At 39.8% G+C, this 12,679-nt stretch overlaps 1 protein-coding gene across 1 annotated transcript in view; it reads left to right on the top strand.

Moving 5' to 3' along the window:
• The window catches only part of LOC111648900 (dedicator of cytokinesis protein 9), a gene marked incomplete at its 5' end in the record, with an annotated part of 35,235 nt that overhangs the window by 16,379 nt on the left and 6,177 nt on the right, over positions 1 to 12,679 (top strand). Inside the window, 21 exons of the mRNA XM_087171534.1 lie at positions 600 to 746; positions 840 to 923; positions 1,137 to 1,248; positions 1,461 to 1,508; positions 2,332 to 2,510; positions 2,620 to 2,736; positions 3,364 to 3,475; positions 3,579 to 3,712; positions 5,260 to 5,374; positions 5,493 to 5,559; positions 5,661 to 5,708; positions 7,485 to 7,621; positions 8,522 to 8,637; positions 8,815 to 8,952; positions 9,054 to 9,236; positions 9,882 to 9,995; positions 10,115 to 10,330; positions 10,561 to 10,618; positions 10,803 to 10,909; positions 11,666 to 11,788; positions 11,909 to 12,022. Coding sequence (XP_087027660.1) covers positions 600 to 746; positions 840 to 923; positions 1,137 to 1,248; positions 1,461 to 1,508; positions 2,332 to 2,510; positions 2,620 to 2,736; positions 3,364 to 3,475; positions 3,579 to 3,712; positions 5,260 to 5,374; positions 5,493 to 5,559; positions 5,661 to 5,708; positions 7,485 to 7,621; positions 8,522 to 8,637; positions 8,815 to 8,952; positions 9,054 to 9,236; positions 9,882 to 9,995; positions 10,115 to 10,330; positions 10,561 to 10,618; positions 10,803 to 10,909; positions 11,666 to 11,788; positions 11,909 to 12,022 — 2,469 coding nt within the window. The remainder of the gene's footprint in view (positions 1 to 599; positions 747 to 839; positions 924 to 1,136; positions 1,249 to 1,460; positions 1,509 to 2,331; positions 2,511 to 2,619; positions 2,737 to 3,363; positions 3,476 to 3,578; positions 3,713 to 5,259; positions 5,375 to 5,492; positions 5,560 to 5,660; positions 5,709 to 7,484; positions 7,622 to 8,521; positions 8,638 to 8,814; positions 8,953 to 9,053; positions 9,237 to 9,881; positions 9,996 to 10,114; positions 10,331 to 10,560; positions 10,619 to 10,802; positions 10,910 to 11,665; positions 11,789 to 11,908; positions 12,023 to 12,679) is intronic.

Genomic DNA, 12,679 nt, shown 5'->3' with positions numbered 1-12,679 from the left:
CATCCCTGTGTTTAACCTCCACTGGCATAAATGTGGAGGCCACAATGGAAGTAAATGCTCCGGAGGAGTAAGTCACACCAGTGTAGAAACAATGTGAAGTTTCAGCTGCAGTATAAGGCTGATGCTATTCTGTATATTCTTTTTTGTTATTGTCAGCAAATCCTGTGAAAAGAGCCGAACCAGTAATAGCTCTGTCTCTCACTACTTCCAAACTTCCCTTCACTATCCATGGCTCTGAACCCCAAGCCATTTCTACTGAAGATGTAAATCTTTGAAAAAAAAAAAAATGGAGCACAAATATACATAGAATGTAGTTTCAATTTTAAAAGATCCCACGGTAGTAAAGGAACATATCACCTAGTGCAACAGTACACTGTGTCTCACTCATGTGTTTTTAACAGTGCTTGGACAACAATGGAGCTCTATGGCACAGTGGAGAAAGATGTTTTGGCAACACACAGCTTTGGCTTCATAGACAACAGTTGTTATTCGGATCAATTCATTGTTCATTGTTGTTTTCTTCATGGATTTTTTTTTTTTTTTTTTAACAATTAGAAAAATTCAGAGCATCACAATATTTATAAGTTTATGTCTTTCAGCTGTCCAGGAATCAGCGCTTCTCAGCATCTTTCCACCACACAGTGGAGACGCTGGTCAACATGATGATGCCACACATCACGCAGAAGTACAAGGACAACCTGGATGCTGCCAGGAACGCCAACCACAGTCTGGCAGTCTTCATCAAGGTCAGGATCCACAGTTACTTCTTCAAGAGAACACTGTGTTTTAAAGTTTGTACAGTTTGTGTAATCATTTTTTTTTTCTCCTTCATCCTGTAGCGTTGTTTCAACCTGATGGACAGAGGCTTTGTGTTCAAGCAGATCAACAACTATATCAACGGTTTTATGCCTGGCGACTCAAAGGTACGCGGCTGACGATACAAACAGTAACAGCATTCATAGAAACAAAATGTTTGACGGCTTGTTTTTAAAAAATGATTAATAAAGGAAAGACTTAAAATCAGTCAGCACTCTAATGGAGGATGTCAGGCTGTGCTCCAAATATGTTTTGGACACGGTTGTGTTTGAGTGTTGTATTAAATCTGCCTCACTGGTTTGTGTTGTTTCTAAATGCAGACACTGTTTGAGTTCAAGTTTGAGTTCCTGCGTGTTGTGTGCAACCACGAGCACTACGTCCCCTTAAACCTGCCCATGCCGTTTGGAAAGGGAAGGATACTGAGATTTCAAGGTAAGCAGATGATCACATTTATCTGAGGGGTTGAGTACAGAGCCTAATGATGTGCCACTGTGCACAAACCAAACTGCTTTACTGTCCAAGGCCAACACAAATAAAACAGCTTTCCATGTTCTACCTCTCGTTCAGATTTTGTGTTATTGAAGCAGTCTTTGATTTTACAGTGCGTACTTTGTGTCTTTTTTTTTTTTGTGTTCCTCAAATAGTTTTATTATCTCCATATGATACGGTGGAGTCAAACGATACTCTTGTAGGTAGGTTCAAGGTGTGCTGCTTGCATGTCGTCACCAAAAAGAGCTGACTTCAATCTAAGCATTCAACCGTGACCAGAAAGCTGCAAAACAATCCACAATCAGAACTGAATCAGTCGTCTTCCAGCTTTGCCGCAAACTGATTGATGTGGAATGATTTATATATTTCAAGATATCGTACAGAAATACTGCTGTATACTGCTTATAATCTGTAGTCAGACTGCTGTATAAGATCGGCTCTGTCTTTGTGCATGTGTGGGTGACTGTGTCTGCAAGTAGTTTTTTTCTATCGTGAAGTGGTTTGGAGTCTGTGATAAGAGGGATTCCTTCTGTCATTTCTAAGAAATCCAGTGTCTTTTCAAGGCTTGCATGCTTAAAATGGAGGTTTTAAATAGATACAAGTAGACAAAAAAGTGTGTTTAATTTGATTACAGTCTTTTTGGGGAATCTTTGTGTGTGTTTGTGTGTGTTTTCGGACAGTGCTGTTGGAAACCATCTGCAAACATCTGCTGCTGTTCAATCACTAGCTTTAATCCTGTTTATCTTTTCCCACAATGATCGCTGGTGATGTAGAGCAGCAGCTCAGTCACACAGCCTGAATCTGTCATACATGAAAAAGGGGGGAAATGTTTGAATTGCTCTCTGAGTTTTAATGCTGGCTTCAATCTGTATATTTTCAGATCTTTCACATTTTCTTGTTTATATTTCATTGAGTCAGATTTATAGAAACTGATAAATTTACTCTCATTGTTTAGTTCTCTCACATCCTTCACTTACTTTTCTGTCAGGCAGTCCTAATCTTTCATTGTCCTCTTCCTCCTCTCAGACCTCCAGCTGGATTACTCGCTAACAGATGACTTCTGTAAGAACCACTTCCTGGTCGGGCTGCTGCTCAGGGAGGTCAGTGCAGCTCTGCAGGAGTTCAGGGATGTTCGTCAGATATCCATCCAGGTGCTGAAGAACCTGATGATGAAGCACACATTTGATGACCGCTACACCTCCAAGGTAAACAGCGCCTTCGTACCGCTGTCTCTGGCATTTTCACTTCACTTCGGTGCCTGATGTGTTTGTGTGATCTGGAGATATTCTGTTGAGCGATCCATTTGTTTTCCAGAGCCAGCAGGCCAGGTTGGCCACCCTGTACTTGCCCTTGTTTGGTCTGCTCCAAGAGAATGTCAACAGGCTGAATGTGAAGGAAGTATCCCCGTTCCCCATCAACCACTCCAACAATGTAAGGGAGCCACCTAGTGGCTTCTTTTGAATATGTTATCTACACATAGCTTTTCAGTCAAATCAGAAACCAAGAAAAACATCAAAGCATCACACAGCCCTACAACATTACATCTATACCCATATCCACATGTTAAAAAAGTAATATACAATACACAAAGAGAAGGAAACACATTCTAATAGAATAAAAAGAGAGGAAATAAGGGGAAGAAAACCGTGATAATAGCAGACTTAGATTGTAAGTTATTAACATTACAGGTAAACTGTGAAGATTTTAACATATATCCATACATATATGCATTTAGTATAATACATTATATTTAATATTTTTCAAGAAACAAATGATAATAAAATATAACAGTTTCCCAGATACAGTATAACTAATATCATTCCATTTTTTCAGTTTTGCTAATTTTGCTAAAAATGCAATTTATGGATTAGAGGTAAATGCCACATCATGCTTGTCCAAATAACACTGGGATACCTTTGACCGGGATTTTTAGAGTTTAGGATCATGAGACCCCTCACAAGACCTGCACCTCACACACACCTGCCAGCTATTCAAAAGACCATTCAGCGCCTTGTGTGAGTCTGTGTCCACTAAGCTCTTGCACCATTTTTCATTCAGAATGGAAGAGAGGAATCACTCCTTACCAACGCTTTGATGACACCTCCCAGGTCCAGCACCTTCCTGGACACCAGCTTGCACAAAGACGTTTTTGGAGTCATCTCAGGCACTGGTGAGTGAAAACGTGATACTGAAGAATGTAAAAAAAAAAAATTTCCTCCATGACTTTTTTTTAATTGTTTTTTTGTTTTTGTTTTTTTTTGTTTTTTTTACAGCTTCACCTCACGCATCATCCACCCCCAACATTAACTCTGTGCGCCATGCAGACTCTCGCGGCTCACTCATCAGCACTGACTCTGGCAACAGTCTGCCTGAGAAGCACAATGACAAGGGCAACTCTCTGGATAAGGTACATCTCAGAAACTGCTGCAAGTTGGCTGTGAAATAATTTCATTGAAACATTTTCCGGAAGTCAAATTTCAGCTTTCTGTGCGCATATAACATTAATTTCACTCTGCCTTTGGCATATCACACCTCCCCTTGTTATGACAAAAGTGCCACAGAAAGTCTCTCCTTGTTAACTTGTACCGTTGACTCCCTCACCTTACCTGTATGGCTGGTCGTGGCAGACGGAGAAGTTCGTACGGAGACACTCTGTCAATGTCCTGCGCTTCTTTACGGAGGCCGAGGAGCCCGTGCTCTCCGGGCGCACCAAGCGCGTCACCATGGACTTCTCCCTGCTCTCTGCCCCCTGTGTGTCAGAGAGCGCCCTGCAGCCCAGCGTTTCACTTCAAGTACAAAATGCCTCCTTCCCTCGCACAGTCGTCCTCCCTCCTAGGAGTGTCCCATCTGGGAATGTGAAAGTGTGTGTGAGAGCGTCCTAGTGTCCTAAGCCCTTTCTTTGCCAGATGATTCTCAGGCTTTGGCCTGTTTGTTCTCTGGTTCCACAAAGCAGACCTGCTGTACCACAGGGCCTCGCAGGGTTTGTCTCGGCTCGTTTTCCAGATGTGGATAAGCATGCATGCTTAAGGGATTTCTCACTTTTGAGTTCCTCTCATGTGTGCTGTTTCATTCTCGCTTTCACAGACAGACAGCCTCAAGCTAAATCTGAGAAGAAGTCCGTTAAACACAAAGGATCATGTTTTCTTTCGTCTACCGTTGAAGCTGTTATAATTTGAGATGTGTGGTAGCTTTTACCACAACAACAACAACAACTAAAGGGGAAAAGGAGGACACTCAGGTCTAATTTGCAGTTATATCCAACCAAAAGAATCTGTCTATTTTGCTCAAAAGTATCTGCACCACAGCTTCACACTTTGTGTCCCAAACTTTTCAGGAAAACTTACATTAGCCGTAAAGCTCTCCTCCCTTCAAAACACCTTTTAAAAAGCCAGAACCATGGCTTCATGCTTTCCATGAAGTCATCCCCAGCCAGTTTCATGGTCTAGACTGACTGCTGGCAAAGGAACGTGCTTGGCCAACCCCTTGCTGTGGTAGAGCTGTTGCTCCTCTGCTGTTTTCTCCCTGCTCTCTGCCTCAGCTGGGAGAAATAGTGATCGCTTTCCACCGGCAGTCTGTCTGCTGCTCATAGAGCCCTGAAACTTCTGAGTGAATGACTCCACTAGTGTAGCTTTACCACTGTAATCCCAGGCCTTCAAAAAACTCATACTAATCATGTCATAACCACTCTTTACTGTAACTCAGGGAAACATCTGTTTTTTTCCTGTTTTTGTCTCCAGAAATACCAAGACTTTGATCAATAATCACAAACCATTAGAGGAGAGTTTCAAAAATTTTTTAAATTATCGTGGTAAATGCCCTTTTTATTTTTGGCTTTTTTTTTTTTTTTAAACAGTGGTTTGGCTTATTTTGAGGCAGTAAAAGGAGCGAGACATGGCTCCTGACAGCATTAGATATTTGTCTGTCAGTGCCTGATCAGCCTCTTTTGTCCCTCAGAACCAGCCCGCCTCAACCCTGGGCAGTACCCTGCTGCGCTGCGATAAACTGGACCAGGCCGAGATAAAGAGCCTCCTCATGTGTTTCTTACATGTGCTTAAAAGCATGTCTGAAGGTAAAATCACACTCTTTATGCCTTTATGCACTTTTTTTCTTAAATACTGTGTTCACTCACATTTCTACAATCCAAGAAAACGAACTGTTCCTACAACGTCAATCACTGTCTCTTCCAGACGCTCTGTTCACATACTGGAACAAGGCTTCAGCTGCTGATCTCATGGACTTCTTCACTCTAGTCGAGTAAGGCGTCGTACTGTAATATTGCTGCTGTCGACACTGACATCCTAAGTAATGCTGGAAAAATGTCTGGTGACTGATTTTTCACTCGCTCTCCCTCTCAGAGTTTGCCTCCATCAGTTCAGATACATGGGAAAGAGATACATCGCAAGGTAATGTTGTTGTTAGTGTTTGAATGAGCTGCATGGATGCCACTGTTTTTAAAGCTATTTAATTTGATATATGGTTGAACTCATCAGGGATTTCAGGCTTCTAGCACAGTGGTTGCCAACCTTTTCTGTCTGATGTGTGCCCCCACAGCCCCTTACATATGAACACAAGTACTCATCCACCGCCTGTCATGTTTCAAATGTGTTCACTTTGATTGATTTTAAACTGAACACTGTGAATTATATAAACGTCTATATTAAATTATATGTACACATAACAGTAATTTACTCATACAGTTAACTTGTAAGTGTTTAGGTCGTTTCGGTCCAGTTTGCATTTGTATTACTATTGCTTATTGAAGCAGCAAAAGGTGGACATTTCTACCATTTATGCGTTAGTTTTAGCTTAAATTATATCAATCATTTATGCATTACTTTTAGTGATCAACATCAATTGTTTATACGTTGCCTTTAGGTAAATATTTACATTGTTTATACATTACTTTTAGCTTTTTCAATACTGCATTAGTATTAGCTAAATATTTCAACACTGTCTCTATTGCAGTTAGCTAACTATTTAGACTGATTTTATTTATTAGTTTTAGCTAATTATTTCTACCATTTTTACTTTTGGCTATTTCAGTTTTTTTATTTGTTACTTTTAGCAAACAACTTCTCTGCTCCTTTGCTAACTAGTTTGTACTACTCTCAATTACAACACGTGTTCAGATGTTACAGTTGACTCAGTATGGTGGCGTATTTTAAAATCAAATTATCTTTTTTTTTTTAAATAAATTTTGCCACACCTCAATCTTTCCACGTATCCCCTGGCAACATCAGAAATACCCTCTGGGGTCCACCAGCCTCTGGTTGGAAATCACTGATCTAGACACCTATTATGAGACAAAGTCTTTTTTTTTCTGCTGTTCATTAATTGCCCATTAAACTTGATATTGTATGTGACAGTAATGTAGCTACCTGCTGGCTGTATTTTTGATCATTCAGGGTAAAACATCATTGCTAAATGTGTCTGACTGTTGAAGGTTGTAACTGTATGTTCAACACAGTTATTTAAAGTCATTAAAAACCACACTTACGTCACTGTACTCTCTCTCTCTACTGTTTGGGAGCTCTGGCCTCGGCTCCCAGAGGGTTTTGGGTGTTCACTCTCTCTAACCTCCCACCACTGTTTCTATCTTTATTCACTTAAATGCTGGCAAGTTTAACATAATGAAATAAAACCTGGCTCCTGCCCTCTCCTGCTTGGGTAAGCCTGAAGGTGGAACTGACTTTCTCAAACTAACTGCATGATATCTTCTCACCCAATAAAAGTTGCAGTGCTGTGACACGACTGCTTGCTCTATAAATTCACATGTAGTCTCTGTCACTCTTCCATGCATGGCTTGTGCTGTAACTCACTGCTTTGACTCTTTGCTTTAATGTTGCCACACCACTCTGATAATTGTATTATTAAACTGCATGCCAAACATGCAAACTACATTACGACTTTACTCTGCTACATACAGTAGGTGTTGCTGTTGGTACATGTAGGTACAAAAATGTTCAAATGTTACATTTTCCAGTCTTATGACGTTATTGCACATTCAAATTTCATAAGCTAAATTATCCTCAAATCATCTGTAGCTCTAAGGACATTTGAGTGATATTTACACCACTCAAATGTGTACAATGGTGTATTAGTCACCCTAATTGGCTTCACTAACTCTGGCCCTGCTGGTCATCAGCTGTTCATCTAACATTGTCCTGTTTCCTCATCAGGAACCAGGATGGGGCAGGACCTGTAGCACATGAGCGGAAGTCTCAGACTCTGCCTGTGTCCCGTAACAGGGCAGGAATGATGCATGCCCGCTTACAGCAGCTCAGCAGCCTGGATAACTCATATACTTTTAACCACAGTAAGTGCCCCATACTGTACGTTTACATCATACGTCCTTTACCAGAGGACAGCCGTCCTCCTCTGCCTCACCCTGTGTAGTCTGTCTCCTCATGCTTTTCAGCGTCATCACCATCATCAATGTCATCCTCTTCCTCATCCTCTGTTTAAACCCAGCCCGCTTCCAAGCAGGAAATGCTTCAGAAAACATAGGGGCATCAGTTAAATAAAATTGGGGCCAAAAGTAGCAATATACTGTTTTTATCTACAGGGGTTAAGGTGTGTGATCAGTCTGGTAAATTTAATAAAGTTTCTTTGTGTTTTCAGTGTAAGAAAGATTTCAAGTATTCTTGGAATATCTGTAGACCATGGTAAGAACGTATCAGGTTGACAGGCAGTTTGCAGTCTGTTACTGACTCTGTTCATTCGGTTGAATTTTAAGAGCATGCCCATTTTAACCGAACATCAGCTTTTAAAATCCTCTCATGCCTCTGCCCAGCTCATCTGCTCTGAGCTTCAGTTTACATCTCATTCTCTGAAAAAAAAAGATATAATCTATGTAAATAAGACAGGTTTCATTCCAAAATAAAAACCTGTGAATTTTAGGAAAATCCAGTTTAAGATTCGCTCCTAAATATAAAAATACTCAAATGTTGGCACACACAAAATCATTGCTTTGATTTAAAAAAAAAAAAAAAAAAATATTCCCCACTGTGTCACCATTCATATATAAAATGTATACATATTGCAAAGTTCATTTTGTTTCAGTTTGGAATGAAACTTTATCATTTCAACTTAATCAGATTTTCTATCCTTTTAGCAACAGCTTTGCCTTTAACACAAAGATATGATATGATATGTTATGATATGATGTGATTGGTTGGGGTGGGACAGCTACAGCTTTTTGTCATGTCTTCTTTAGCTTACAGTCACTCGGATGCTGACGTGTTAAATCAGTCTCTGCTGGAGGCCAACATCGCCACTGAGGTGTGCCTGACTGTGCTGGACACCCTCAGTATCTTCATTATGGGTTTCAAGGTAACATATATTACAATACTTGTAGCAACTTACTTTGTACTACAACCATTTTGTGTTTAAATACAGTATGTAGGTTGTCTATTGAGAATGTCAGGCCTAATTAATACCTGTTGTTGATGTTTAAATTAGATTTGTCTTCGTTCTTTTTGTTACTATGATAATGCTCTTTCTCCACAGACACAGCTGTGCTCTGACCACGGCCACAGTCCACTCATGAAGAAGGTGTTTGAAGTCCATCTTTGTTTTCTGCGAATCAATCAGTCAGAAACGGCCCTGAAGCAGGTCTTCACTTCACTGCGCACCTTCATCTACAAGGTTTGAAAGACTTTTGGTGCCTTATTTAACAATATTCTCTTTGTCATGGCCTCAGCCTTCCACAGTAGCTGATGACCTTTCTTGTATTCTTCACCCCCAAGTTTCCCTGCACGTTCTTCGAAGGGCGTGCTGACATGTGCGCTGCGTTCTGCTATGAGATCTTGAAGTGCTGTAACTCCAAGCTGAGCTCCATTCGCAGCGATGCAGCCCACCTGCTGTACTTCCTCATGAAGAGCAACTTTGACTACACAGGTCGCAAATCGTTTGTCCGGACGCACTTACAGGTAGGATAGTCCCTCTCTGACCCTGTCTTTACCTCTACAGAATAAAAACAATAATGCTTTCATGATCACATTATTTAACCCTAATGTTCTGGGCTCCTGAAGATACTGGACCCTGATTAACAGCTTGATACTTTATTTAACTACAGTAAATACAGTGGAAATTCATATGCTCTCTTTCTGGATTTGGTGTTTAACAGTACTTTTTATACTGCACCACCCTTCTCAAATTCTAAATAAGTGTGCACATACACACACTTGCAATTCCGAGTCCCCACACAAGTGCACTAATTGATCCCAAACACAAGTAGCATCACATACATTTACTTTATCTGTGAATGCACCACCTTTATGAAATATGTATTTATTCAAGCATAGTTCATACAGCGTATAATACATGAATTATTTCTTTATATGGGGGGCTAACACTTTTCTACATATTAGCTTTTATTAAGGCCAAAAGAAAAGAAACAAACTTATTTAAAGAAAAAAGTTGGTTGGTTTTTTCTTGATTATTATTAGTACCATTTTTTACACACACAACATTGTGAGCTGTAGGAGCCCAAACACTGAGAAAGTAAAGTCAATGTCAACAAAAAAACAAGGGAAAACAATATTTGATAATTTCTGTTATTTCCTTTGCTTTAGGTGGTGATTGCTGTCAGTCAGCTGATAGCTGATGTCATTGGTATCGGAAGTACCCGCTTCCAGCAGTCTCTGTCAATTATCAACAACTGTGCCAACAGTGACAAAACCATTAAGGTCAGCAAGTCATTTATGTTCATAATTATTCCACTTAATATTCCACTTAAATAAACAGTTTAAAATATGTGCTGAAACTAGCAATACCATAACTGGCTGCTCTAATTCCTGCACAACAGAACACGGCTTTCCCATCAGATGTGAAGGACCTGACCAAACGCATCAGGACGGTTTTAATGGCCACAGCTCAGATGAAGGAGCATGAGAGAGATCCAGAGATGCTGGTGGACCTGCAGTACAGCCTGGCCAAGTCTTATGCCAGCACACCTGAGCTACGCAAGACCTGGCTGGACAGCATGGCCCGAATCCATGTGAAGAATGGAGACCTGTCAGAGGTCTGTGATAAGAGACGCTGCTGATATAATGGAGGCCAAATTAACATGGGATAAAGTCCCTTCTTATTTGATAATATATGATTTTAAAAATAAAGTATTGACAGGATTTACTTAATATTAGTCCAGTTTATGATGTAGTGATATTATTTTAGTGTGTTGTGTTGTCATGTAACATAATTACTGCTATCAACTATCACTTTGCTGACCAGGAATGTTCTTATTGTTTACAGGCGGCCATGTGCTACGTGCACGTGGCAGCACTTGTGGCTGAATACCTGCGGAGAAAAGGTGCTTTAACAATCTATTTCTCTTGCGTGCCACACACAGCAGGAGCGTGTGTGTTCTGTGTCGTTCACAAGATTTTCACATTGTCATGTTACTGTACTATTCCGTGAAATCTTTCAGATTTTTATATTTTGTCAAAAGAAAGTTTGGGCTGATTTGTTGATATATTGTCTCTCACTGTGTTCAGGCATGTTCAAGCAGGGCTGCTCAGCTTTCCGTGTCGTGACTCCAAACATTGATGAGGAAGGGGCGATGATGGAAGATGTCGGCATGCAAGATGTCCACTTCAATGAAGTACTTACATCTTTCATACTGCATTGATTTAATTTACTTGAAACGAACCTGCTAAGATTTGAACAAGTGAACATGAACTCAGGCTTCGGTCCTACTCCACCGTTGATTACAATTAGATTGTAAGGATAATTGTTAAGTTGCTTTGGTCAAAAGTGACTGGCAAATGAATGTAAGGAAGACAAAAAACACTTAACAGCCTTAAGTTCAATTCACTTTTTAAATAGTTAGTTAGTTATTTAAGTGGCAACTGGCTGGTGACAGTATTTCATCGCCAATTTAGATTTATCAGCAGACTTCCAAAATATCATCATCAACATCACCTGAGCATGAAACACACAGTTTATAGTTTTGAAATTAGACATCATTTTTGTATGTTTCTTGCAATAATAAAAATCATGAAGAGGGGCATGACGTACGACTTTAAGAGTCTAACAAATGTAAAAAAAAAAAAATAATGTTAGATTAGCATTTCTCAATATCATGACCCTTTGTCAAATTTGTTGGAGAGATTCACACACTCATAGGTTTGATGCAGTGGTTTTACTTGTAATTCTGTGAATCAATGTTTAGTCACATTATTCTGTCTTCAAAATAAAGATTATCTTCAGTATGTGCAGATGACTGAACATGTAGATGTGCGTTTTTCTTTAGATCCTTGTAGTCATCAAATTTGGTTTATGATAGAAGAGGCACTGACTTATCAAACACTGGTTATTTAAGCTAAATTTCTATTCCTCCCTTCTGTTGTTCCCTCAGGATGTCCTAATGGAGCTTTTGGAGGAGTGTGCAGACGGACTGTGGAAAGCTGAGCGTTACGAGCTCATCTCTGACATCTACAAGCTCATAATCCCCATTTATGAGAAGCGCAGGGACTTTGAGGTACAAGCTTATCTCATCAACAATTTTATTTTCCCCACAACAATCCCCACTAATTTAGCCTTGCTCTTAACCATTAGTATCTACAGAGTCTAATCAGATTATTTGTACTTTTTCGCACAGAAACTGGCCCACCTGTATGACACACTGCACCGTGCATACAGCAAAGTAACAGAGGTCATGCACACAGGCAAGAGACTGCTGGGCACCTACTTCAGAGTGGCTTTCTTTGGCCAGGTGAGTTGAACTCTTAAGGTACAATAGAGGCCGGTAACTCACAAGGGTGTCTAAACTAAATTTTTTTTTATTTTTTATTTTTTTTTACTTTTGTTTAATTTTCCTAATAATATATAGATTATATGATTTATGCACTAACTGTATTTAAAATCAAACAAACGAGATTTCACAAAAGAGCACTAGTATTCATTTTGTTGCTGGAATGGCAAAGTAATTCACGTTCTTGCATGAGGGCTGTTGAAAGTGCTTTTATTTTAAAGAGCATGACCACATGTGGTGCACCATTTAATGATCCACTCTAATACCCTTCTCTGCTCTTTATCCTCTTTGAAGGCAGCGGTAAGTTGTGCAGTAGACCTTGCTAGCTTCTCTCAGCAGACATTTGAGTCTTTGTGTGGTGTTGGTGCTGCTGTAATCCATTGCACTTCTCAGTCATAGTTTGCTTCCTCAAGTTACAGTAACAACCAGTCACCACTGTTTTTATTTTTTGGGACTGTGTTGCATGTCACCTGTCCACCTCTGTTCTCATTTCAGTGTCTCTGCTTTTGTGTTATAGATGTAAGTGTATAAAAGTTTAGTACTGACCTTTTTTTTTTTTTTTCTTACAGTAATTTTAGAAGTTTTAGAAATTATTTGTTGGGTGTGGTAACCTCTACT

The sequence above is a fragment of the Seriola lalandi genome, unplaced genomic scaffold (genome assembly GCF_002814215.2).
Source record: "Seriola lalandi dorsalis isolate HSWRI2012SDOR001 ecotype SW California unplaced genomic scaffold, Sedor1 jcf7180002049685, whole genome shotgun sequence".
In the NCBI taxonomy this organism is placed as follows: Eukaryota; Metazoa; Chordata; class Actinopteri; order Carangiformes; family Carangidae; genus Seriola; species Seriola lalandi.
Note: the sequence above shows the minus strand (reverse complement) of the source record. Positions and strands in the feature narration are given on the sequence as shown.